This window comes from Myiozetetes cayanensis, unplaced genomic scaffold, assembly GCF_022539395.1.
Source record: "Myiozetetes cayanensis isolate MyiCay16 unplaced genomic scaffold, myiCay2020 scf7, whole genome shotgun sequence".
NCBI lineage: Eukaryota > Metazoa > Chordata > Aves > Passeriformes > Tyrannidae > Myiozetetes > Myiozetetes cayanensis.
In genome coordinates this window covers 10,202,700-10,224,843 of record NW_026087964.1, presented here as the reverse complement: position 1 = coordinate 10,224,843, position 22,144 = coordinate 10,202,700, and the positions used below count along the sequence as shown (strand labels likewise).

Here is a 22,144-nt window from a genome sequence, read left to right as displayed (position 1 = left end):
AGCTGGGAAAGGGGCGGCCGTGCAGGCGGAGGGGCTGGACCCCGGCTGCTCCTCCACACCCATTTCCCCCGGGCTGAGCGCGGACTTCCCCCGGGGTCAGGCCGGCTTTCCCCTGGGATGAGCGCGGATTTCCCCCGGGATCAGCCCGGCATTCCCGACCCGCCGCTCCCGGCCACAGCACTGCCCTCACCGCGCACGCGCCGGCCCGCGCACGCGCTCGGGCGGACCCGTGACGGGGCGCGGCCCCGCGCGCGCGTGCACCCCGCGCGGTGTCTGGGCGGGCATTTCGCCGCCGTGTGGCGCCCGCCCGGACCCGATCCCGGCCCGCCCTGCCCGCCCGGCCCTCCGCGCCGCTCCCCGCGGGGCGGGGCCGCCTCCGAGGCCGCCCCAGCGCGGCCCCGCCGGGCCCGGCCGAGCCCACGGCATTTCCGGGGGAGCGGCGCGGCGCGAGCAGAGTTGACTATATATGGTCAAAGGCAGCGGAGAGCGGCGCGCGGCGCGGGTGCTTCCTGGTCGTGCCGGCGGCGCCGAGCGGGGCTGAGCGGCCGCACCCGCACAGGCCGGTCCGCTCCGCTCCTGCCCGCGCCCGCCGCCGCACCCCGAACCCGCGCCTGCCCTGCCCCGCTCTCCGGCCCGCGCCGCCGAGACGAGCGCGCCAAGATGCCGTACGAGATCAGTAAGATCGGGGGCGCCGGGGTCGGGAGGGCATGGGGGTGCGGGGTGGGGAGCGCCCCGCGGCCCCGCAGGATGGCGCGGAGCCGGCGGCGCCTCGCTGACAGCAACAAGTGACGGCGGCTGCCGGCAGGGCAGGGCGTGTGCTGGTAACGGGGAGCGCCTTTCCCTTTTCACTTATTTATTTTATTTATTTTTTTATAATTTATTTTCCTTTTATCCCCCTTTCTCCTTTTTTTTTTTTTTTTCCTCTTAGAAAAAGTGTTCGCCAGCCTCCCGCAGGTTGAACGAGGCGTTTCCAAAATTATCGGAGGTGATCCTAAGGGCAACAATTTTCTCTATACCAATGGAAAATGTGTCGTCATCAGAAACATTGATGTAATGTATCCTGATTTATTCTGCTTCCTAGTATAAGGCTTTCCCTAAGTTTCATTTTGCCTCGCTGCCCCTCCTTTAGCAGCCTGTGCTTCGTTGACTGTGGGTGGTTTCAATCGAGGTCACAGATCTGTGATCAGCAGCAGGGGAGTAAGTGGGGTGCATGACTCAGGCATAAAACTATGGGCAGCGACTGTAAAAACCTGTAGAAAATCTCAGTAAAATGTACAGTTCTCTTCCTCTTTGCATAGGACTTAAAGATGAGAGACTGGTCTATTCTGGTTGGCCCTGTTTATCTTCTTAGGTATCACTATTTTGAAGTTCAGTGGTGTGTTTGCCTAATAAATGAACACTTCCCTCTTTGCTGTTTTGGGCCTTTAGCCTGTAAGAGAAGCCTGTAAATACTTGCAAACCCATATCTTTAAACGCATTAGTCCTTTAGCTTCTTTCTCCCCTACCCCAGCCTCGCAGTCCGGCAATCCTAACAGTTATCAGCTGTTGGACTCCATGACAAGCTGAGTGTGAGTTCTCAGCCCTGGCCACAGGGAATTTTACTCATCGATTAAATACTGGAATGCCCCAGTTAATGTTTTCAGTAGTGTGGAGGTTTGGTGTGTTGTTGTTTTTTGTTTTTTTCTTCTCTACTGGTAACTAGAGAAATGTCAAGCCAGTTATTTAAATGATTTCTTTTCAAAGATGGCATCCCTATGAGAAGTGTGGAGGAAGCATTACATGTCGAGGCTATTGTCTTGCTACTGGTTTTCAAAAAATACAGTTCTTCAAAGTGATTGCTTGTTCTTTAGAAAATCAAATTCTTCCCTAGATTTATTTTACTCTCCTACTGCAGATTTGGCCTGCAGTGAGGAGAGCTGCAGGGGGAGGGGCAGGACATACCTCTCTGGAATTTTAGGTCTCCACAACAATGGATTTGTTTATGGCTGCTTCTGTAAATCACCTTTGTAAACTGAGCTGTTACCCTGTTTTATCTCATCACCCCCCACTATATTCAGACACTTCTTCATTGTCATGCCGTTATAGAGAAGTGCTGCTAATAACTTAATTCCTTGCAGATTTCTTGTTTGCTATCAGTTTAAATTCATCCACTTAAAGCCAAAAAAAAGCTCACCTCTGGTTTCAGTGTCTCAGTATAATATTGTTGTAATAGTGTTTTGCTCTTGGTATCAAGAAAAGTTCGAGTTTCTGAAACCAGAAGCCTCAGTTAAACACTGTAATGGCACACAGTGTGATGAGAGAAGAGAGAAAAGCCACTCTGCTTACGTTACAGTTTCTGCCCAAGTCATGCATGCTGACCTCCTCCCTTACACTGTCATTAATGCTGTTCTGAATTTTTTTTAACCTCTTTGGAGATTAAATTGGAAGAAAGCAATTTGCTTTTCCTGAAACAGCTCACTGAAGATTTGTCCAATGCAAATGTGAGTCCCAGTGTGAGCCAGGGGTGTAGGGCACATGGCATTTACCTTAGTATATGAGAGATAGGATTGTAGGAATTGAAATTTAGACTCATAAGGCTCTCAAGGGAAGTTGAGAATGAAAGTCATGGATCCTTCTGTTTTATGGTACAATTCATGCTGATATGCAGACCTGCTTAACTGGCAAGGGGAGTCTGCTACTGTTAATAATTGACATGTAACTACGGTATTATAGTAGTGACGCAAAAACTGATCAAACCCTTGTACTATGGCTTTTGTGTTGGAGAATGTTGCAGTTTTGTAACCTGAAATGCAAAAGTGTGTCCACTCTTAGTTAAGAGCCCTGCCTTCTCTTAATACCGTTATAATAGTTTGCAACACCAAATTAAATGCTTTAAAGTCAGTGTGTAATCTCTCCATGAACAGTTCTCCAATGGGACGGTTTGCTCTAATTGAAAAAACAGGTCATCAAAATGCAGTGATCACCTTTCTCTCTTAAGTCTAAAGCTATCTAGCATTAGCTAATCAGTGGTGATGAATATAGGATTCAGGGTTAATGCTTGATCTTTGAACATGATTTAGAGACTTCCGTTAACAAGTAGTTCTGGAGCAGCACTGAAAAAGCACTGTGAGAAAGACTAGTGATATTTGTAAGGTTTCATACGTCATTAATATTTTATTGTCTTCATGGGTCTAAGACTGCTTTGAAGCTTGGAACTGAAACTGCTCACTTTCATATGTGGCTCTGGTTTCAGTGTTTGAAATAAGGCACATAAGCTCACTCTGCTTGTTGAATCTAGCACTAGGTACTGCATTTGTCCCAGCTCACAGTATAATCTTCTCCTAAAATATATTTTTAGAAGTGTTCTTTGGGGGGTGGACTTGATATGAAAGACATTCAAATTAGAAAACTGACTTTACAAGGAGAAATAATGTTACCAAATAAAGAACATATGATTCGACAGCTCTAATTTATTACCTGGTTTCTGGAATCTATACCATACCTTAAATTTGGAACTCTGTCTTTCATTTAACTCTTTAAACCAGTCTCAGCATAGTTTCCTGTACTCTTGAAGATTCTTGCAGTAAAATAGCATCTGTTTATGTGTACTCTTAATAACAAAGCATGGAAGGTTTTGAGCTCCCAAACATGTAGGTAACGCAGCTGCAGAGTAGGGAAAACATTATCTTGTCTTGCTTAGATAAAATCCAGTTGGACACAAAATGGAGAGGGATGTACATGCTGTAAATGCAGATGGTTGTGACTTAAGTAGGGCTGTAATGCACTCAAGCAATGTATAAAAACGAGAATGAAAAAGAGCTACTTCTTGCATGAGCAAGCTGTATTCTGTCTCCTGAGATGTAACACTACTGCAGTGTCAGGAACTTGGTTTGTGAGCAGGAGACTGCTTTCTAATACAGAGCGGGTGTTTTAGTTTTTCCTGATTGGATGACTGAGTCATACCATAACATCAGGTGGTTTTCTGGTTCAGTTGAATAAATCTGTATTAATTATAGCAGTTAAAGTGGAATTTTGTTTTGACCATATGAGTCAAGTTTCTGAAGCCAACTTCAGAGCATACCTGTTGGAAAAAAAATTTTCTGAAGAGTAGCGTATCTGTTGTGTCACTGCATTTAGGAGGGATGCAGAATGGCTTTTTATTCAGTTAATTTGAAAGCAGTTTTTGCCTTAGTGTCATCCCTTTTTTGATTTGTCTGGCACCTCTATCATGTAACACTACTGATCTACTGAGACACTGAGTCAATTTTATTGTCCAACATGAAACATCTGAAAGTATGGTTAAGACAGAAGAGATAAAATTATGATAGAATGGCAGTGAATTCCTCACAGAATTCCTGTACAGGGGAGAATGCCATTTCCTGTGCTGGTCTGCTGGCTTTATAAGCAGATGGCAATCAGGAAGAAAGAGCAAGCCTGGTACACTTCATCGGTTGCTAAATGATTTTGAGTACATGGTGATGACTAACAGCCATGTATTATGGTTAACTATATGCTTAACTTTCATGCTTGACTACGGTAGAATTTTGGATGTGTGCTGCAAAGCACAGTTCATGTTCAGTATTTTACTTGGGTAATTGCTTTATCCCTAGGCCACCCCCAAAAAAGAGCCTGACATTTGGCCTGTTATTTTTGGAGAGTTTGGCAGGTATTGGAGAGGAAAGGGTCCCAGCACTTCAGACTGTTAAGAGGAAATCCTTTAATTGTGTCAGTTGTTAGAAATTACTGGGTTGTTTCAGTGGTGCTGGAGAGGAGTGTTCTGCAATGTGTACTGCGCTTCTCAGTTTTAGACAATTGCTCAATTTAAGCTGGAAAGGTGTGAGAGAAGGAGTGTGAGGAGAAATTCTGAACTTTATCTTTGAATATCTGATTTTATTCCTTTGAAAATGAGGAAATACAACTTTGTAACTTTTTTTCCCCTTTAAAATAGAATCCTGCAATTGCTGACATCTACACTGAGCATGCCCACCAGGTTGTAGTGGCCAAGTATGCTCCCAGTGGATTCTACATAGCATCTGGAGGTAAAGTATCAGTGTGTGTGCTGCATGAGACGTGTGGACAGAGCTGTTAAAGTTACTGGCAAAACAGTAGTAACACTTAGCATGTGTGTATGGAATATGTAGTCAATGTAACATGCTTCAGTGGAATTTTATATACATGCCTGAAGGAGGAATGATTCCTGTAGTTATTCCTTTAACCTCTTTCTCAGGCAGTGAGTTTAGTGACATTCTTGGTATTTTTTAAAGATTTATTATTTAAATAAAAAAAGAACCTGGAAATGAACTCCAAGTACTTAGTGTGATGAAAACTTGAGTAAATGAAGCAGAATGAAAAGTTATTTCTGAAATGCTATTGTTTCTGTTTCTAATAAACTTTGATACTTATCGGGCAGTGAGGGGATTCTAAAAGAGTGCATACTTTCTTTCTGACCAAACTTGGTAAGACGTGACTTTTGTTACCTTTGTAGCCTGAACTAAAAAAGATTTCTTTGGTAAGTTGGCAGGGAAAGAGGTTGATTCTCAGTTTCCATATAATGCATGTAAATCAATAGTCTGAGAATGGGCAAAATGAATTTCTACAGTGTGAATTTCCTGTATTGTTAGCAGAAATGGCTACAACTTTTGGCTTCCAAAGAACTAAACAAACCCTTTTTGATAGAAGTTTGCATCATATAATTAATTTTTTTTTCAGGAGAACTAGTATACAGTTGAAGAATATTGATAAATATAATGCTATAACTTGCACAAAAAAAAATCTACAGCTAATTTATGGATTTTTTAAAAAACTGCTTGTCTTTGTCAATTAAAAATGCTTCAGAAGGAAGTAATGTGCCCAAATACAGAAATATTTTTTAAGTAATATATCTGAAAATAAGATCTTGTGAATATGAGCTCCTTAGAAAGGGAACCCAGATTCCTGCAAAGGTCCTAGTAGAATGGGAGTTTTTCTCAGCAATTTCAAGGAAAACAGTATTTTTTTAAAATGTAAAATGTTCTGTCCTTTTTGGCTTCCCTCATATCAGAAAGCTATATTAGAATAGGTATCTTTTGAGTACTGGGAAACCTTTAAGAACACTGATAGCACAGCTTTTTTTGCCTTTTTTTTTTTTCTTTTTCACATGTTCTTGTCTGAAAGGAACCACAGCCAGGATTTTCTTGGCTCAGTCTTGTGTGTGGACCATGTGTCAAATTGAAAGCCTTCTTTAAATCCCGTTTACATTCTGTATTCTACAGACTTGGTGCTCTGGGTTTGTGCAGTACTTAATCCTCAGAATGAATAACTACCTAATTTATTCTTGTAGTCTTGTAGATTTCCAGTCCTCTGTAAAAGAACAGTAATATATACATAGCCTGATCTGCGATGAGGGGAGTATTTGATTGACTTTTTTTCCGAATTTTGCTCGTTCCCAAGTAAATGAGTTTAGGTTGCAAAGTTTCCCTTAAAAAGTGTCTTCCGTGTGTCATTTATAAATAGTTTTGTGATACTGCTGAGCATGAGGTCTGAAGATAGTACCAGGCTGTTTAAGCTGTTTCTAAGTATAACATGTAAGATTCATTTCTCTATCTATAAATCTGCATTAGCCATGCAGCCTGCATTAATACTTCATGTACTTCATGAGACAGACCTTTGGCAATATGCTTTTGGCTTTTATGGTAATTCCTCTTACTGCAGTCATAGGAGATGTAGTAATGGGAGATACCGCAGAGTTAAAGCTTTACGTGTCCTATCTATTAATAGATGGAGAAAACAATTAGATTTTAAAGTCCACCTTAGAATTCTGCTTTGATAACAAATTCTCTGTGTAAAAAAGGAGGATTCTGCATCTGTCCTTTTAGCAGAAGTGAAGGAAATGAGTCTGTGATCAGGTCTTAAAGATGCAGGGTTGCTGTATGTTTAAATTGAACTGTTAAGATGCACCAGTAAATGGTGAAGAGAACTCAAACGTTCTGTTGAGGTGAAAGACGCATATTTTAGCACATGGTTTATTCTAAAACAGTGGCTTTTATGATGGATACAATACACACAGACTTTGCTGTGTGGGTTTCATTAGAGATGTGTAAATTTGTCTGTGTATAGAACAATTCCTCTGGTTACAATGCTGCACCACAGTAATTGCCCTGAATAGAATTAAGCTCTAGGATTGTGCAATACTGAGGGGAAGCAGTGACACAGAAGCTTTCATTATCTTAAGTCTTACATTGTTACTGCTTGTGCTGTGTTTTTTTGACATTTACTGTTTCCAGGTAATCTGTTGTGTAGTATTCCAGATCGTGCAGGTATCCACATTCAACATAAGTGTGTATGTACTTGCTTCTGTGTAGAGTGTGCTGATAAATGTGCATGAACTGAGTTCTGTGGACAGAAATCTTTGTACATCTGCATATACCTGGTATTTGTGTGCAGAACAGGTTTCCTTTGAAGGTACAAAAAGGCTGAGGTACAAATTGTAGAGCATCAGCCATTGTACACCGGATTGCTCTCATATTGTAGGCATAGGGTGGCTTACTCCCCAGTGAAGGGTTAGGGAGCTTTCTTGTAGCTGCTGGGCAAGGGGGCTGGTTTCGGGTTGTTCTTTGTGCAACACAGATACTTAACACATGCCAACTGATAACATTAAGAGTTCTTACCCTGCTAATGTGCAGATTTTTCACCTGTTTGCAGATGTTGTCTCCCTGTGTTGTATTTGGTGCTACATGTCTTGAACTGTAGTATCTGGTTATAAACATAATTTGGTGCAATGGATATAGTCTTCAGTGTTCCTAAATAAAGTGGTTTGTAGTAGCTTTAATAGGGTAAGATAGTAGGTCCCTCGTACAAGTGTTCAGTGTAGCTGAAAATCTGTATCCAGGCAGATAGCTGAGTCATGTGACTGAGTCATGCTGGAATAATAGTTGTATTCTATTTTATTATGGCAGATGTCTCAGGAAAGCTGAGAATCTGGGATACTACACAGAAGGAACACCTACTGAAGTATGAGTATCAGCCGTTTGCAGGAAGAATAAAGGACCTTGCCTGGACTGAAGACAGCAAGAGAATTGCTGTGGTTGGAGAAGGAAGGGAAAAGTGAGTAATTCTTTTGTGTTGGCATGAATGTCTATATATAGATACACACATTTACTGTAAAGCTCTGCATCCTAACAAAGCAAGTTCTTGGCAGAAAGTTTTTAATTCTTCAAGGGAGGAAAATCATTGTTTTTTCCCGGTTTAGACTTGAAGTTGTACTGTTCTGCAACAAAATTCTCTATGCAGTTTTTGACAGCTGTAAATTAGTTGGAAAATTCTGTTCTCTTACAATTGCTCAGTTTAAAAATTATATGTGTATTGTTTATTTCTTAGAGGTGGATATTATTTTCAGGGATAGCTGTTTGGTGGATTTTTTTGGGGTCTAATTCTTGTAGAGTAGGAAGGGAAGAAACACAACATAATTCTCATTTTTTCATTTATTCTAGCGATGATCTTATGCAACTGATTGGATAAGAGTTAAAAAAAAAAAAGGTGCATCTCAGTTTCTCCCTTGGCAACATGTCTGTATTTTTAGGATGGTAATTAAATGAAATCACAAGCAGTTGTCCTTTACCTGACTAAATGAGGTGCCCATTCAGGTTTGTGTCCTTCCTTTAATGTTCAAAGACTGTCAGAACTTTAAGGCAGAGAGCAGACCAGGTAGTCTTATGCTGAAAGGGCTGAAAAGCATTGTGTGGTCCTGTTCCCTGACCCTCTGCACCATTTTTTAATAATTACTTGTACTGTGTCCTGATGTTTGAGAGGGATTCTTTGTCCTTCATTGCTCGCTACAACTCTATCCACCCCTGGGTAGGTACAATGTAAGTTTGCTCTCTTCAAAAATTCAGCCAGCTTCCTGTTAGGTGGATGCATTTTCGGTACAGAATATTGCTGAAGTGATTCTATAGAAGGCCTTTTCAATAGCACTGGTTTGTTTAATGCCATTGTTGTGATTGTACTGATTGATTTCTTTTTTTTTCCTCTTAAGGTCATTTAAAGTAAGACCTGACAAAAAATGCTGTTAAAACTCTTTATCCTTAAACTTTTAAGTAATATTTGTAAAAGTGATGGTACCCAATCTAGGCTACATAGGAATATAACAATGAAATCGGATCACTTATCCAGCTTCCTGCATTCTGTGTAGTGACTGGGCAGATTTACTACTTTCTTTTATAAATCAACAGTGTTAGTGAAGAATGTGCATCAAATCTCTGGATTTTAGTAGCTTTATACGCCAAACTATCTTGTTTTTCCCCTTCAGCAGACGTCTCCTATTGAAGATTAGATTGTCTCACCAGCAAGATCTCAAATAGCCTTCAGGGAACTATGATGCGCTTGCATGAGATTAACGAGATGACCTAATTTCTTGTCTTTGAGCACACTCAAATCTGCTGTTTGCAGATGTTCAAGGAGTTAATCTACATTTAACTTTTATGAATTGTAGTTATTGTGTGCTTTCCTAACCAGATTTGGAGCAGTGTTCCTGTGGGATAGTGGCTCTTCGGTTGGTGAGATTACTGGGCACAATAAAGTGATCAATAGCGTGGACATTAAGCAAACGAGACCATATCGTCTGGCAACTGGCAGCGATGACAACTGCGCCGCTTTCTTTGAGGGACCGCCATTCAAGTTCAAGTTTACTCTAAGCGTAAGTTTAAGTTTACGTGTGGCTCTGTTAAACTGTGTGGCAAGTTGACTTAAAGCTTTCCAGCAACTTGCAGTTCTTGTCACAACTAACTGTTAAAACAAAAGTTCTTAGTTCCCCATTTTGAGGTGTAGCTGGTGTCAAGTGGCTTTCTTAAACCAAATGCTCATCTCAAGCCAAGGAAACCGAAATAAATGATTGGTTAAAAAGAAAACCTTAAGCACTTTTTCCAGTTTTTTTGGGGTGGCTCCTAAGTTATGGAAGGGGATGAACTAGAATGTTTTGTTGGCCCTATGGATGCTTTCTGAGCTCTGCTTCCCAGTGCAGATGTGTAGAATTTCTGAACACTTTCCAAGGTGCTTGATTCAATAAATGGGCTGATTTTAATGGAATTTTCCAATCTGCTTAAGAGTGCTCAAATCTGAAATCCCAGGGCTGCTTAGGAAAGTGTAGATGTTTGAAAGCATAACTTGATTTCCACAACGTGGAACAGGTGTGTAACTTGTGTGGTCAGTTTTGTGTTTCTACATTCCTTTTAACTCTGTTTCTTATTCTGCTAGTTACAATCCCTTACATAAATGAAACAAAACCTGGAACTACCACAGTTAAGGCATCCATTGTTGGCTGAGGCCAAAGAAAATAAAAAACCACAAGCTTCTGCAGCTGTTTCTGATGTCAGGAGACATGTCTCTTGCCTCAAAAAAACTATTGCAAAGATACTGGATGTTATTGCAGTAGTAAATTCAAAATGTTTAGTTTATATTTTATTTTTAAAAACACAGTAGTAGGCCTTTTCTTACATATGAGCCTTGAGTAATCTTCATACCCTGACTTTAGTAAGAATTCCATTCCAGTTCTTGAAAAGGAATTGTTTTGAGCTCTGCGATCCAGTGAAATGATGTAGTTGCCTAATATATTTCTGAACTTAAGCTGATACTTGCATTTTGCTAAGCTGGTTCTTTTGGAACTCTGAATCGCTTACCAGTGTTCCTTAGACTGGTATATGATGCAGTCTTGCTTCTAAACTGGTATTTCAGTTGATATATGGGATTCTGGTACAGGCTGTTACATGATTTAGATTAGAGCTTGTAGTATCATTATGGGGTAAAAAAAAGTATAGTTAAGGAAAGTAGGTTAGAACCTGCCTTTCATAATACTAAAAATAGTCTCTCAAATCTCTCTTCATGGGAGCTTTGGCCTCATTGTGGTGCTTCCCTATTTAACACTTGTTTTCTAGTTTGCATGGTTTGAATATTCTCCTAACTTGTAAATAGTCTATTTGGGGAGCATACACCAGTCTTGCCTCATTACTTCACAGAACTATCACTAAAGCAGTCTCCCAGAAATGGAATTCCAGTAAAATAGCAATTTCTTATTTATGCTTGTACTTTTTTACAATCAGAAGGATAAAGTAGTTTACTGTGTATAAAGCTTACTGTGCCATGAAGCAAGAGTTGAAATCTAGAGAACATTGCAGAATAATTCAGTGACCAGAGGGGCAGAATCTTGTGTTTGCTGGAGGCTGCAGATGAGAGTTTTTTCTTACTCGTCTCAGAAACTGGGTCCTCATTCTTTTGCTATGTGCTAAGTTGTTTGAACTACATCAGTTTTGATGTCACAGTTTCTTTTGTGGACTGTTAGGGATCCCCATGATCCTCTTCAGATGGAGGCTAGACTTACTTCTACAGCAGGGGTCTTCTGTACAGCTAATTTATGGTTCACATAAAAGAGAACTTAATTTTTACTGGATTATCTTCTATGTAAAAGCATCTGTTCTTATTTTGTTTGCTGATTTTTACTTTGTTCCTACAGGACCATACACGGTTTGTGAACTGTGTGAGGTTTTCTCCTGATGGGAACAGATTTGCTACAGCTAGTGCAGATGGCCAGGTAAAAAACAAGGATTCTTTGTAGTGATTTTTTAGCATTAGAAGATTTTTCTGTGCGTTTTGGGAATAGGATTACTATTATAAAATCCATGTTGCTTTTTTCATGCCAAGAAATGACTGGTTTAAACTTTTAACTATCCTCCTATCAATCTGGAATAACTAATGTCAACCAGATTATTCTTACTCAGTTTTTTTTTCCCATTGCATCTGCCTAGCACATTCTCTTACAGGTTTTTTTGGCAGGAACATGTTAGATTCTTGGAATATATGTCTTTGTTATGATCCTGGGAGGTCTAGCTGGAATAGTCAACTAACTCACAGATAGCAGCTTAGCTCCATGTGTATTCCCTACTGTTGAGGCCGGGTTTGACAATGACACTGTTGCCATGGGTAGCCCTTCCTTCTAAGAAGGCAGATTCCCATGACAGCAGTGCTAAGTAGCTGCCATCGCAGCAGGAGTCAAAAATGTAACATCTTCCAGAATTTCAAATGTCAGGATCCAATGTGTGGGGGACTTAGTGAGATTATTTACAATTTTCAACTCAGTCATTTAGTCTTAATTATTAAATGCTGGATAGCTTGTGCTTCTCTTTAGAAAAGTGTCTGGTGTATCAAACACTATCTAGTGTTTGATAAACCTGCAGGCTTGCCATGTAGCAAGTGATCTGTGCAGTGCGAGTAACAGGGTATTAGTTCTTGGGGTTTTTTTCTATTACTGCATTTCCCTTTACGTTGTATGTCTATGTGCTCTCTCAAGATTTTTGTCTATGATGGGAAGACTGGAGAAAAAGTGTGTGCACTTGGTGGAGGCAAAGCACATGATGGAGGTATTTATGCTGTAAGTATCACTTCATTTGTGCAAATGATCCGTAGTGTTTCATTATCCAGTTCATGGACTGTGAAGTCTTGCAATAATAAATGCATTTACTCTCTTGTGGTGACATTTGTTTTTACAGATTAGTTGGAGCCCTGACAGTAGTCAGTTGCTTTCTGCTTCTGGAGATAAAACTGCTAAAATCTGGGATGTTGGTGCTAACTCTATTGTAAATACTTTTAACATGGGATCAAACGTGTTGGATCAGCAGCTGGGTTGCTTGTGGCAGAAAGACCATTTACTGACTATCTCCCTGTCTGGCTATATCAATTATTTGGACAAGAACAATCCAAATAAGCCTTTACGTGTCATAAAGGTAGGTTAAAGTTCTGTTGTTGCACCAGTTTTTGCAATAAACGATTCAGTGGTTGAAGTTGTTTTGATGGAATAGTAGCTGTTGTAAAATAGTTTTGTTAAATTAGCATTGCCACATAAGCTCTGTGTGACTGATTCTTAAAAGTCACATGAATCAAGAAGTTAAAATGTTACGTTACATGTGTGAGAGTGTGCTTTGTGCAAATACATAGACTGAATTTTTTTTGTTGTTTTAATTAATGTTATCATCTTTTGTTGCAGCTTTTAAGCATTCTTGAGATGAAAAAGAAATGCAGAATAGATAGAAAACTACCAGTGATGTCTCATTCTGCCAGAACTAGTGTATTGTGAACAAGGTGACTAGGGTTACTGCTCAACTGAACTTTAATTTTAGGATTTAGAGTTTGCTGACACAACACTCTCATGGGAACTTACATTTTTACATGAACTAGAAACAGATGTCCCAGATTTTTTGCCATTGCTGCTATAATTCTGGCAGTCGGTATGGGTACATGACCATATTTAGTCCTCTTCCCTGAATCTTAAAGTGCCTGAAAAGCAGTTATGAAAAGGCCATGAAAGTATTTTAGCCCATCAGGCTAATAAGGATATTCATAGTGTTTATGGCTTCTCTTCAAGGGCGTAGAAATAGCAATGCTGTAACAGTTAAATGACTGTACTGCTAAATACTGATCTGTATTTTGGGTGTTTTCTAATGCATGTCAAATAGCAGGTTATTTTCTGAATAACCTATAATTCTTCTCAAATAGGTGTGTGCATGTGTTAAGATAAAAATTGCTCATCAATAATTATTTGTGTCCCATCCACAGGGTCATAGTAAATCAATTCAGTGTCTTACGGTGCACAAAAATGGTGGAAAGTCCTATATTTACTCTGGAAGTAACGATGGTCATATTAATATCCTTTGAATGATAGCAATATTTGTTCTAGCCTTATAGTCTGGGAGAGCTCATTAGGAGGGGGGATAAAAAAAACGTTGTCAAATAAATTTAGTACTTATTGGACACAAGTGAATATTTTATGTCCAAAGAAATTTATTTTGCTTTCCCCTAATGCCTGTTTTACTGCTTGCCTTCATGCTTTTGTGCTAAGTATAAGCCAGCTCTTACTTTTTAATTGTCACTTCTTTGTGGTAGGTAGCTTTTTAGTATGAGGGAGCAAATAAATAAGTTAGCCTCTTGTAACACCAAGAAACAGCAGTACATATTTGCATGTATGATGGAATATGTAGAAAGTTATGTTTTCAGCATTCTAAAGCTTTAAAACCATGGTCCTTCATCCTGCCTGTTGTGATATGTTAAAATGGTGTCATGTTGGCCATAAACTGTCGAGAAATGTAGGACTTGTTTCTCTACAGACCTGTAGTACAGTGTTAGTAGTTCAAACTGATGTTAACATATAACATCAGGGACAGCCAGTGTTACAGGACTTGTAAATATAATTCCTTAAAAGGTGCTTTCTGTTCTCATACTTAAAATCTAATTCCACTATTTGCTACTGCTTGTGGTAGGTCACTTAGCTCACTACAGAGCATCATTTAATACATATTTTGAGGGTGTGAGGTTGTTTAAACCCTGGTGCAGGTTGCCCATAGAGCTTGTAGAGTCTTCATCCCTAGAGATAATCAGAACTTTGCAGAATGTGCAGCCTGTTGTAGCTGACACTGATCTGAGCAGCAGATTGAACTAAACAATCTCAAGAGCTCCCTTCTAACCTCAGCTATTCTGTCAGTTATTTAACTTATCATGATGTAGTATCTGACTGCACCAGTATCTTCAAATGTTCCTTAATTCCATTATGCACATTATTGGGATTCTGAAACTGGAGAGAACGATGGCTTTTCTGGTAAAGGCCACACAAACCAGGTTTCTAGGATGGCAGTGGATGAAATGGATCAGCTGGTCACCTGCAGTATGGATGACACTGTGCGCTATACCAACCTCAGCAAGAGGGACTACAGGTTAGTTAAAGTGTTGCCTTTTGCTGTAGTATAATTATTTTACAGCACCAGTTGTTGATTTATATGGTAAAAAAATAATGCTGCAGTTTATTTAGCTTTTATGTTACCATGGAAACTGTAGAAATTATTGCTGTACCAACCTTGTTTTTTTCTGTGGCAACAGGAGTTGCATCCCAGGCTTTTCAGTTGCCTTATCCCTTCCACAGGTTAGACAATGACCTGCTTTGTATCAGATAGCTTAGTTGGGGGATTGTAGGAAGGGTATCCACTTTGTGTTTCATCAGTACGCAAGGATATTGATAATAAATTTTGTTAGAAGGGGTGGGACACAGCTGTTTCTTCATGGAAACCACAACTGAAGCAAAAAAACTTTAAAGAATCCTCTTAAGATTACCTACTTATTTAAAAATAAATTCCAGTGTAATAACATTGATTTTCATTTCAGAGGTGTCCTGCCTAATCAAGATAGTCAGGCTTTCAACACTAAACAATAGGAAACCTTGCAGATTATTAATTAAAAATAAATTATGCGTGCCTTTGATTATTAGTGGGTGATTATTTAGATAGGTGATTTAAAATAATTTTTTTCTGCTTTGTGCTTCCCACTTCTCTGTTTTGCCATGCCCTCCTTCAGTGGCCAGGATGCTGTGAAAATGGATGTTCAACCAAAATGTTTAGCTGTTGGTCCTGGTGGTTATACTGTAGTTCTGTGCATTGGACAAGTAAGTATTAACTTGTGGATTATCAACACAATTGCTGTGCTAGTAATGCTGTGTATGGTAATATGATGGTTTCTGACAAGGCTGTTTAGTGTGGGATCTGCAGAATTTCCTAAAAAGAGCTACATGGACATAATTGAGCAGCATACTTTATACCTTGTCTCTTTGTGTCCTACACCAATTTCACACTTACATATAGATTTAAATTTCACACCGTCCCTCGTGTGGATGCATCTGTATTTGTTGTCAATATAGCTTTGTGCTCTAAGGCTACACCTATTAGAATTGTTCTCTTGCCAGATTTGTTCAGTGATACGACTTTGGGGAAAGGATGTCATTCTCCTGCGTTTTGTTTTTTGGCAACTAATCCAGCTAATCAATTAACTAATGCTGTTGTAGCTTGCTTGCCACTAGTATTCGGATCATGCAAAACCAGAGAGATTGCACCAGGGCTTTCTTGTATCAAAGCATGATTAACTTCTAATGATTTATACCTTCTGTATGGATGCTGGTTTCATGCTTGGGATGTTTGATAGTGTTGTCTAAACCTCTTTTCCTTGAGAGTTATGATTCCAATTGTCCATAGTCTAGAACTGGATAGGAAATAGCATTTAAAATTTAATATTTCAGTATTATTATTGCTCCTGATTTGATCCTGCCTCCCTTACTGTACAGTGAACCAGGAAGGGAGTAAGCATTGCTAAAAAATGCTGGTTTGCCCATGTTTATTTCACCAAATGAGGTTCAAACCAAATGAGGCAAAGCTGAAGGCAGTGTAGAAGGCGCTGCCCTATCTAATTTAGAGCCTGAGTACTCCAGTACAGCAGTCATAGTTTTGTATTAGGTACTTTGAAGAAGGATCTTAGTTTCTGGTTTTCTATTTGCAGATTGTCTTGATGAAAGATAAGAAAAAATGTTTTGCAATTGATGACCTTGGCTATGAGCCAGAAGCTGTAGCCATTCACCCCTCAGGAGGTACAGCAGCAGTGGGAGGAGCGGTAAGGTTGCACTTTATAAAACTGTACTACTTTGAACACTGGAACTAGTAACAGAACCATTTAATTATTTTAAAGGTGTGTTGTGTTAAAAACTAGTAGGTGACTATTTGTAACAACAACGATATTGTAATGAGTAAGCTGTATTTTATTCCTAGACTTTCATTCTCCAGGTTCTGCCACAATTGTGACCTAATGTCCGTTTCACTTTTTTTTTTATCTTGTATTTTCTGTTTTTAAATTGTCAAATTATATTTACCCACTGTATGCTTGAAGTTGGCAAATTCTAGAAAACAGGTCTATTTCCACACTTGGTGGATAGTAGCCAGCATAAATGACATAATTTAAACTATGTCTTAATATAAGCACTACCAAATAGAATTGGTACAAAAAGTTCCATAAACTCAGTAAACCTTCCTCTTTCTAAATGCTTTTTCTACCTTTCTTCCTTCTTCACTATTACTTTGCAGGATGGGAATGTCCGTTTGTATTCAATCCAAGGAACCTCTTTGAAAAGTGGTGATAAGACTTTGGAAGCTAAAGGTCCTGTTACTGACCTGGCATATTCTCACGATGGTGCCTTTCTTGCAGTCTGTGATGCAAACAAAGTTGTCACTGTCTTTAGTGTTGCTGATGGCTATGCGGTAAGAACTCATATATCCAGAGTTTTCTTTGTTTAAAAACAAATTGACTTTACAGCTCATGTCTAAATATGTTTGTGAAATACACTGTAGCTGGTGAGGCTTAATTGTAAATCACTGATACAAATTTCTTTTTTCTGTGACTCTCTGTTTACCTGCTATGTGGGGCTAATATTGCTTTTCACAGCAGCCTATGTGAATCCTTCAGCTCATAAGAATAGTTGAGGAAATGTGCAGCATAGTTTGGCTACTGGAAAAACACTGAAACCCATCTAATAACAAACACGTGGTTAAATAGGGAAGGAGCTGGGTTTCCACAGACCATTTCCTCACTGTAGTTAAATACAAAAGATTAGAGTATGCAGGTTTCTTATGTGGGTCAACTGAATCGCTAGTGTGTTAGTTTGGGGTTTTTTAAAGGAAATAAAGTCAAAAAATAGGTGCCATGCATGTTAGAGAATATATGTGCATTTCTGTAAAGTGGACAAGAATGCAGGCTCAGTTGGATAAAAATCATGCAATACAGTAAAATTTAATGAATAAATAAAGCAGACTTAGCAACAAAATTCTGCTGGCTGTGCTACACATTTCCATGGTAAGGCATAAGCAATGAAAGAGATAAATTAGGGCAGGGAATCTTGCTTTATCTGTCAATCTTCTGTCTTAACCAAAAGTCCAGAAATCGGCAATTTCCACTTTTCAGCTGAGCAGTCAATGTGTATCAGCCTGTAAAGTCATTAAGCTTTGACTAAAACCACACTGACGTAAAAGTGCAGGATGGCGTTCCACAAAAACATTTCATTTTGTAAGTAAAAATGGAAAGAATTTTTCTTTAGAAACATCTGTGAGTTTATTTGCTTAGAGAAGCCTCTAAGGAAAGCGTGACTGCATATGCACTTAACAGATCCAGCTTTCATAGAAAAAAAAAGTCTTAGCGTTGTTTTTACAAAAGGTTTGTATTTTATTGGCCTAATAAGTGTTTAAATAAATAACATAAAATGAAGCCAACACTTGGTTTGTTTAGTGCATCCATCTGCACCTGAGATATACAGTTTGGAGTCTTGCAATAGCTTGTTCTGATGCTGCACATTGAAAGCCAGTGATTTCCTGAAGTAGCTTAAACTAATGCAATAACCCTCATCTCTCTAACTCTCAAAAGGAACACAATGTCTTCTATGGACACCATGCAAAAGTTGTTTGTATTGCTTGGTCACCGGATAATGAACACTTTGCGTCTGGAGGCATGGACATGATGGTGTATGTTTGGACTGTGAGTGATCCAGAGACCAGAGTCAAAATACCAGGTATGTTTCCTTCAAAATACTACTTTTGAAAGTTTCTGGTAGTTTTTGAAATCCAACACAGTTCCTGTTTTCTGGAGCTAATGGTAAGCAGGCTCTGAATGTTCCCCCAATAATTTAGTCTTTATGTTAATCTCTGCCTAGCTGCAACAGCCAGAATTCTTCCGTAATGTTAGTTTTTTGTAGTCGCTTTTAAGTCTAGTACTGGTATTTTATGCAGCTGAAAAACACAATTGGAATATGTGGCAGTTATCTTGTCAGTCAGGCGTTCCTAATTCTTTTTTGTAATTTTTCACTGCCATACAGATGCTCACAGACTACATCACGTAAGCGGCTTGGCATGGTTGGATGAACATACCCTGGTAACAACATCCCATGATGCTTCTGTTAAGGAGTGGTCCATCTCCTACAATTGAAATAAGCCCCCTCTTTGGAAGGACCTAATCAGGGACTAGAACTACTGCAGTGGAACATAGCATTTCTCTTAAAGAATCTGTATTGGCCTCTGGGTCTGCTATCATATCCTCATATCTTTACAGGGTGTTCATATCTGTAATTAAATGTACTTTGAAAGCTTTAGCAAGTAACAGTTTGCACATGAAAAGCACTTAAATTATGTCTGGAGCTTAACCTTTGTGCTGAACATTCCAGAGGCAACAGCCAAGCAAGTTGGTGTGCAAGGTTCAGGCGCAAAAGATTCAAACTCAATCAGTTGTTCTTTTCTAACCAAGAAACATAAGACTGTACAGCATGAGAGTAATACTTCTCATTTTTTCTAATTACAGAACATTTCTGTACTAACGGTCATAGTAAGAGTATTTAGTTGTGGTCTGAAACCAATCAAGCTGTGTGCAGCTACTGTATATTGCTTTGCTTCTCTATACTGCACCAAACTGTTGCCTCAGATTTTCTCCTCCAGATAAGAAGATGGGGTACATGCATAATAAACTTTTTATGTATTTCATGTCAAATCTTTGTGGTTTATTTTAAGGTGGAAGTGTGGGATTTTAATGTACTTACTGTTGTGGGTATAATGTTTACAAATAATCGTTGTGGCAACTTGTTCCTCCAGAAACACAATTGTTACTTCCATGAATTAAGACTGTCTCGTCATTTCAATGTCAGAAAAGAAATCATTCTGTTAGAAAGATTAAAGATTTTCTGTTTGAAGGAGGAGAAGCATGTTATTGTTTAAAACAAATGCAGTACTTCTACCACCTTTTGGGAAATACAGGAATTAAACAAAGTGAAGCGTTGTTATGAGTTGAAGTGATTTTTGAGAAGATCGTGTTTGCCCAGTAAGTTTTATGCCTTTGCATGTGCAGAACAGTTGCATGGAAGTGTTACCTCATGCAAACAAATCCTGATGTTGTGTTTAGTTCCTTTCTCACACTCCACAACACATTTAAGTGATTTGAAGCTAGCAGTCCAACAAGGGTGGAGGAGGATACTCTGATGCAAAGTAGTAGGAAGATTTGTTACTATCTCTGATGGCCAAAAACGCTGTTGCTGTCTAGAACTTCATAAGACTTAAAAATTTTTTTCTCTAGGTCTCTACTACCACCACCTTTTCAGTTGTCTTTGATTTTTATTAAGCTTTTCTTTCTGTATGAACTTGGGTGTTGTTTTTTTTACCAATCATATTTCTAATGACACTAATTATACAGCAAATAAAATGCTTTTGCTGCTTCTCGTATTGTGGACTATTGCTCAATTGCTGAAAAAATGACTTTCAAAAATGTTCGTAAAACTTGTTTTAAAAAGGAAAAATATTGATTTCTTTTTAGGAGTGGTGATCAGATCTGTCTTCTGGCCTGCAAACCAACTTCCATGTTGGAACAGTTGACATATTTTTTTTTTCTAGGAAGCAGAACATTTTTCATCATGGTTTCTTTGTGTTTACTGTGTCCCTCCATTAGCAGTTTTACATATACGCTTACTAACAATGCAAGGACAAAGGAGGTTTGGAAAAGGGTGTGTTTGAAATTAGGCATGGGATCCAAATGAACAAGATTTCTCACTGTCTCGCCCCTTAAATTTGTTGTGCTATTACATAGGGACTGGCACAGCAAGCAATTCCTCCATTGTTCCCTGAGTCTCATCTGGAAGAGTTGCTATTGAATCTGCTCAGTGGGTTTGTGTTGCAGTTGAATCCCTGCAATTTAAGTAATGATAAAGGAGGGCTGGGGTGGGGGGAGTTTAGCAGTTCTCAGAGCTTGTGCACCATGTCTGAAAGTTGGTGTGTAGGATGCGCTATTTTTTGATTCCTGGAAGACCTTGTGATACTGTTCCTGCAGAATGTCTGTTAACTAGAAACCCTGCATTAAGACTTGTGTTTAGATGCCTGTGAGGATGACTGCTTGTGCTTCAGCTTCCATTAGATTTGTTTATTGGCATATGGCCTGAGCTTCTAATTCCTTAAAAACTAATATGGTCTTTGTAACTGGCCAGCACATACTGACTGCAAAACTGAAAAGATACTGTGCTCTTGGACCAAATGTCATAGCACAGGCTCGTTGCTGATCCAGCATACACACATCACAAACTCAGTCAAAGGAGCCAAGCTGTCCTGCTCTGAAACAGACCTCTGCATTACTTGGGTTTGCCCTAGACTGAAAATGTCTTGCTTTAGACTCAAGTTCCTTTACCTGCTCTGGCACAGAGAAACAGCCAAAAAAGGCTGGATAGTATATCATGAGGTTCTGACTTTAATAATCCCCACGTTCTGTTCCTCAGCAGTATTGTATAGACTGTAGTGACTTCAAAAGGAAAGATGTGAGATCTTTGATGTGAATATGAAATCAGGCTCTGAGAATGCAAATTTAGAAAGGTAAAAAACACAACATTGAAATCCCCCAAAACACCTTAGATGTTGCTATATTGAGTTGAGAGTATTTTAATATTAGTGTAAGCTGTGTTCAAGCATGGCTCCTCACACCCCATTACTCTTAAAGGTTTCTGTTTTGGGCATGAATGTGCTTTTGAGCTCTAGCTGGCAGTCACTGGAAAGCTGGTTTCACTTCACTATGACTGGCAGTTTGCCCGCTTTAGAGTGAAAATGCAGCTTAATTAGGCTGGGGATAGACTGGGAGAGCTAACGTGACCAGTAATTCCTCACAAGGCTGTATTACAGGCATTCCTCTCCCCTCCCCCTTTAACTGAGATTTAATCCTGGTTGCCTGTTCCATTTCTGCCACGCTTGCACAGCACATTGGCCTTCCAAGAAGCTGGTCTGTCCAGTCAGCCAGAAACTAACAGCAGCTGCTCTGTGGAATATCACCAAATCCTAAATGAGATTCTTTAATTGGCAGTGGGCAGAGGGGAAGGTAAAGGACATCACAAATCTGTTTAGAGGTGGAAGTTGTTTGTTATGTTGAATGCATGATAGAATTCTGATTAGACCCACAATAGATGTTCTGGTACCTTTATTCCTCTGCCAAATACTTTTGCTCTTAACTGTTAGTTTCTCAGACTGAGCATAACTGCCTGAAAATTTTGCTTACATGAACATTTTTGTGAAGCAAAACGCCAAAGCTGTGGAATTGATTTTTTCAAAGCAGAAAAATTACATTTCTAAGCAGAGAACCTTAGAATTCCACTTACTGCACGTGTTTGTGTGTCACTGCAGCTACACTTTTGTGGTTGTGGCACAAGGAAGGATTTGCTGATAAAAACTTTTCCCTACAACAAATTTAGCCATGTCTGTCTCTGTGATGAAATTATACTGAGGAGAAAAAGGTGCCTTCCGCATACCCAGGAACAAAATTATGCAGTTAAGTGGCT

General features: G+C 39.5%; 1 protein-coding gene across 1 annotated transcript; it reads left to right on the top strand.

The window, feature by feature from the left end:
* Positions 1 to 477: 477 nt before the first annotated feature.
* WDR1 (WD repeat domain 1) lies at positions 478 to 20,057 on the top strand. Its single transcript, XM_050338256.1, has 15 exons — positions 478 to 676; positions 929 to 1,050; positions 4,928 to 5,018; positions 7,914 to 8,061; positions 9,469 to 9,649; positions 11,459 to 11,536; positions 12,293 to 12,373; positions 12,492 to 12,725; positions 13,555 to 13,644; positions 14,551 to 14,705; positions 15,340 to 15,427; positions 16,312 to 16,422; positions 16,890 to 17,063; positions 18,220 to 18,364; positions 18,668 to 20,057. Exons 1-15 carry the CDS (start codon positions 661 to 663, stop codon positions 18,775 to 18,777), a joined length of 1,824 nt encoding a protein of 607 aa, XP_050194213.1. The 5' UTR covers positions 478 to 660; the 3' UTR covers positions 18,778 to 20,057.
* The last annotated feature ends 2,087 nt before the right edge of the window (positions 20,058 to 22,144 follow it).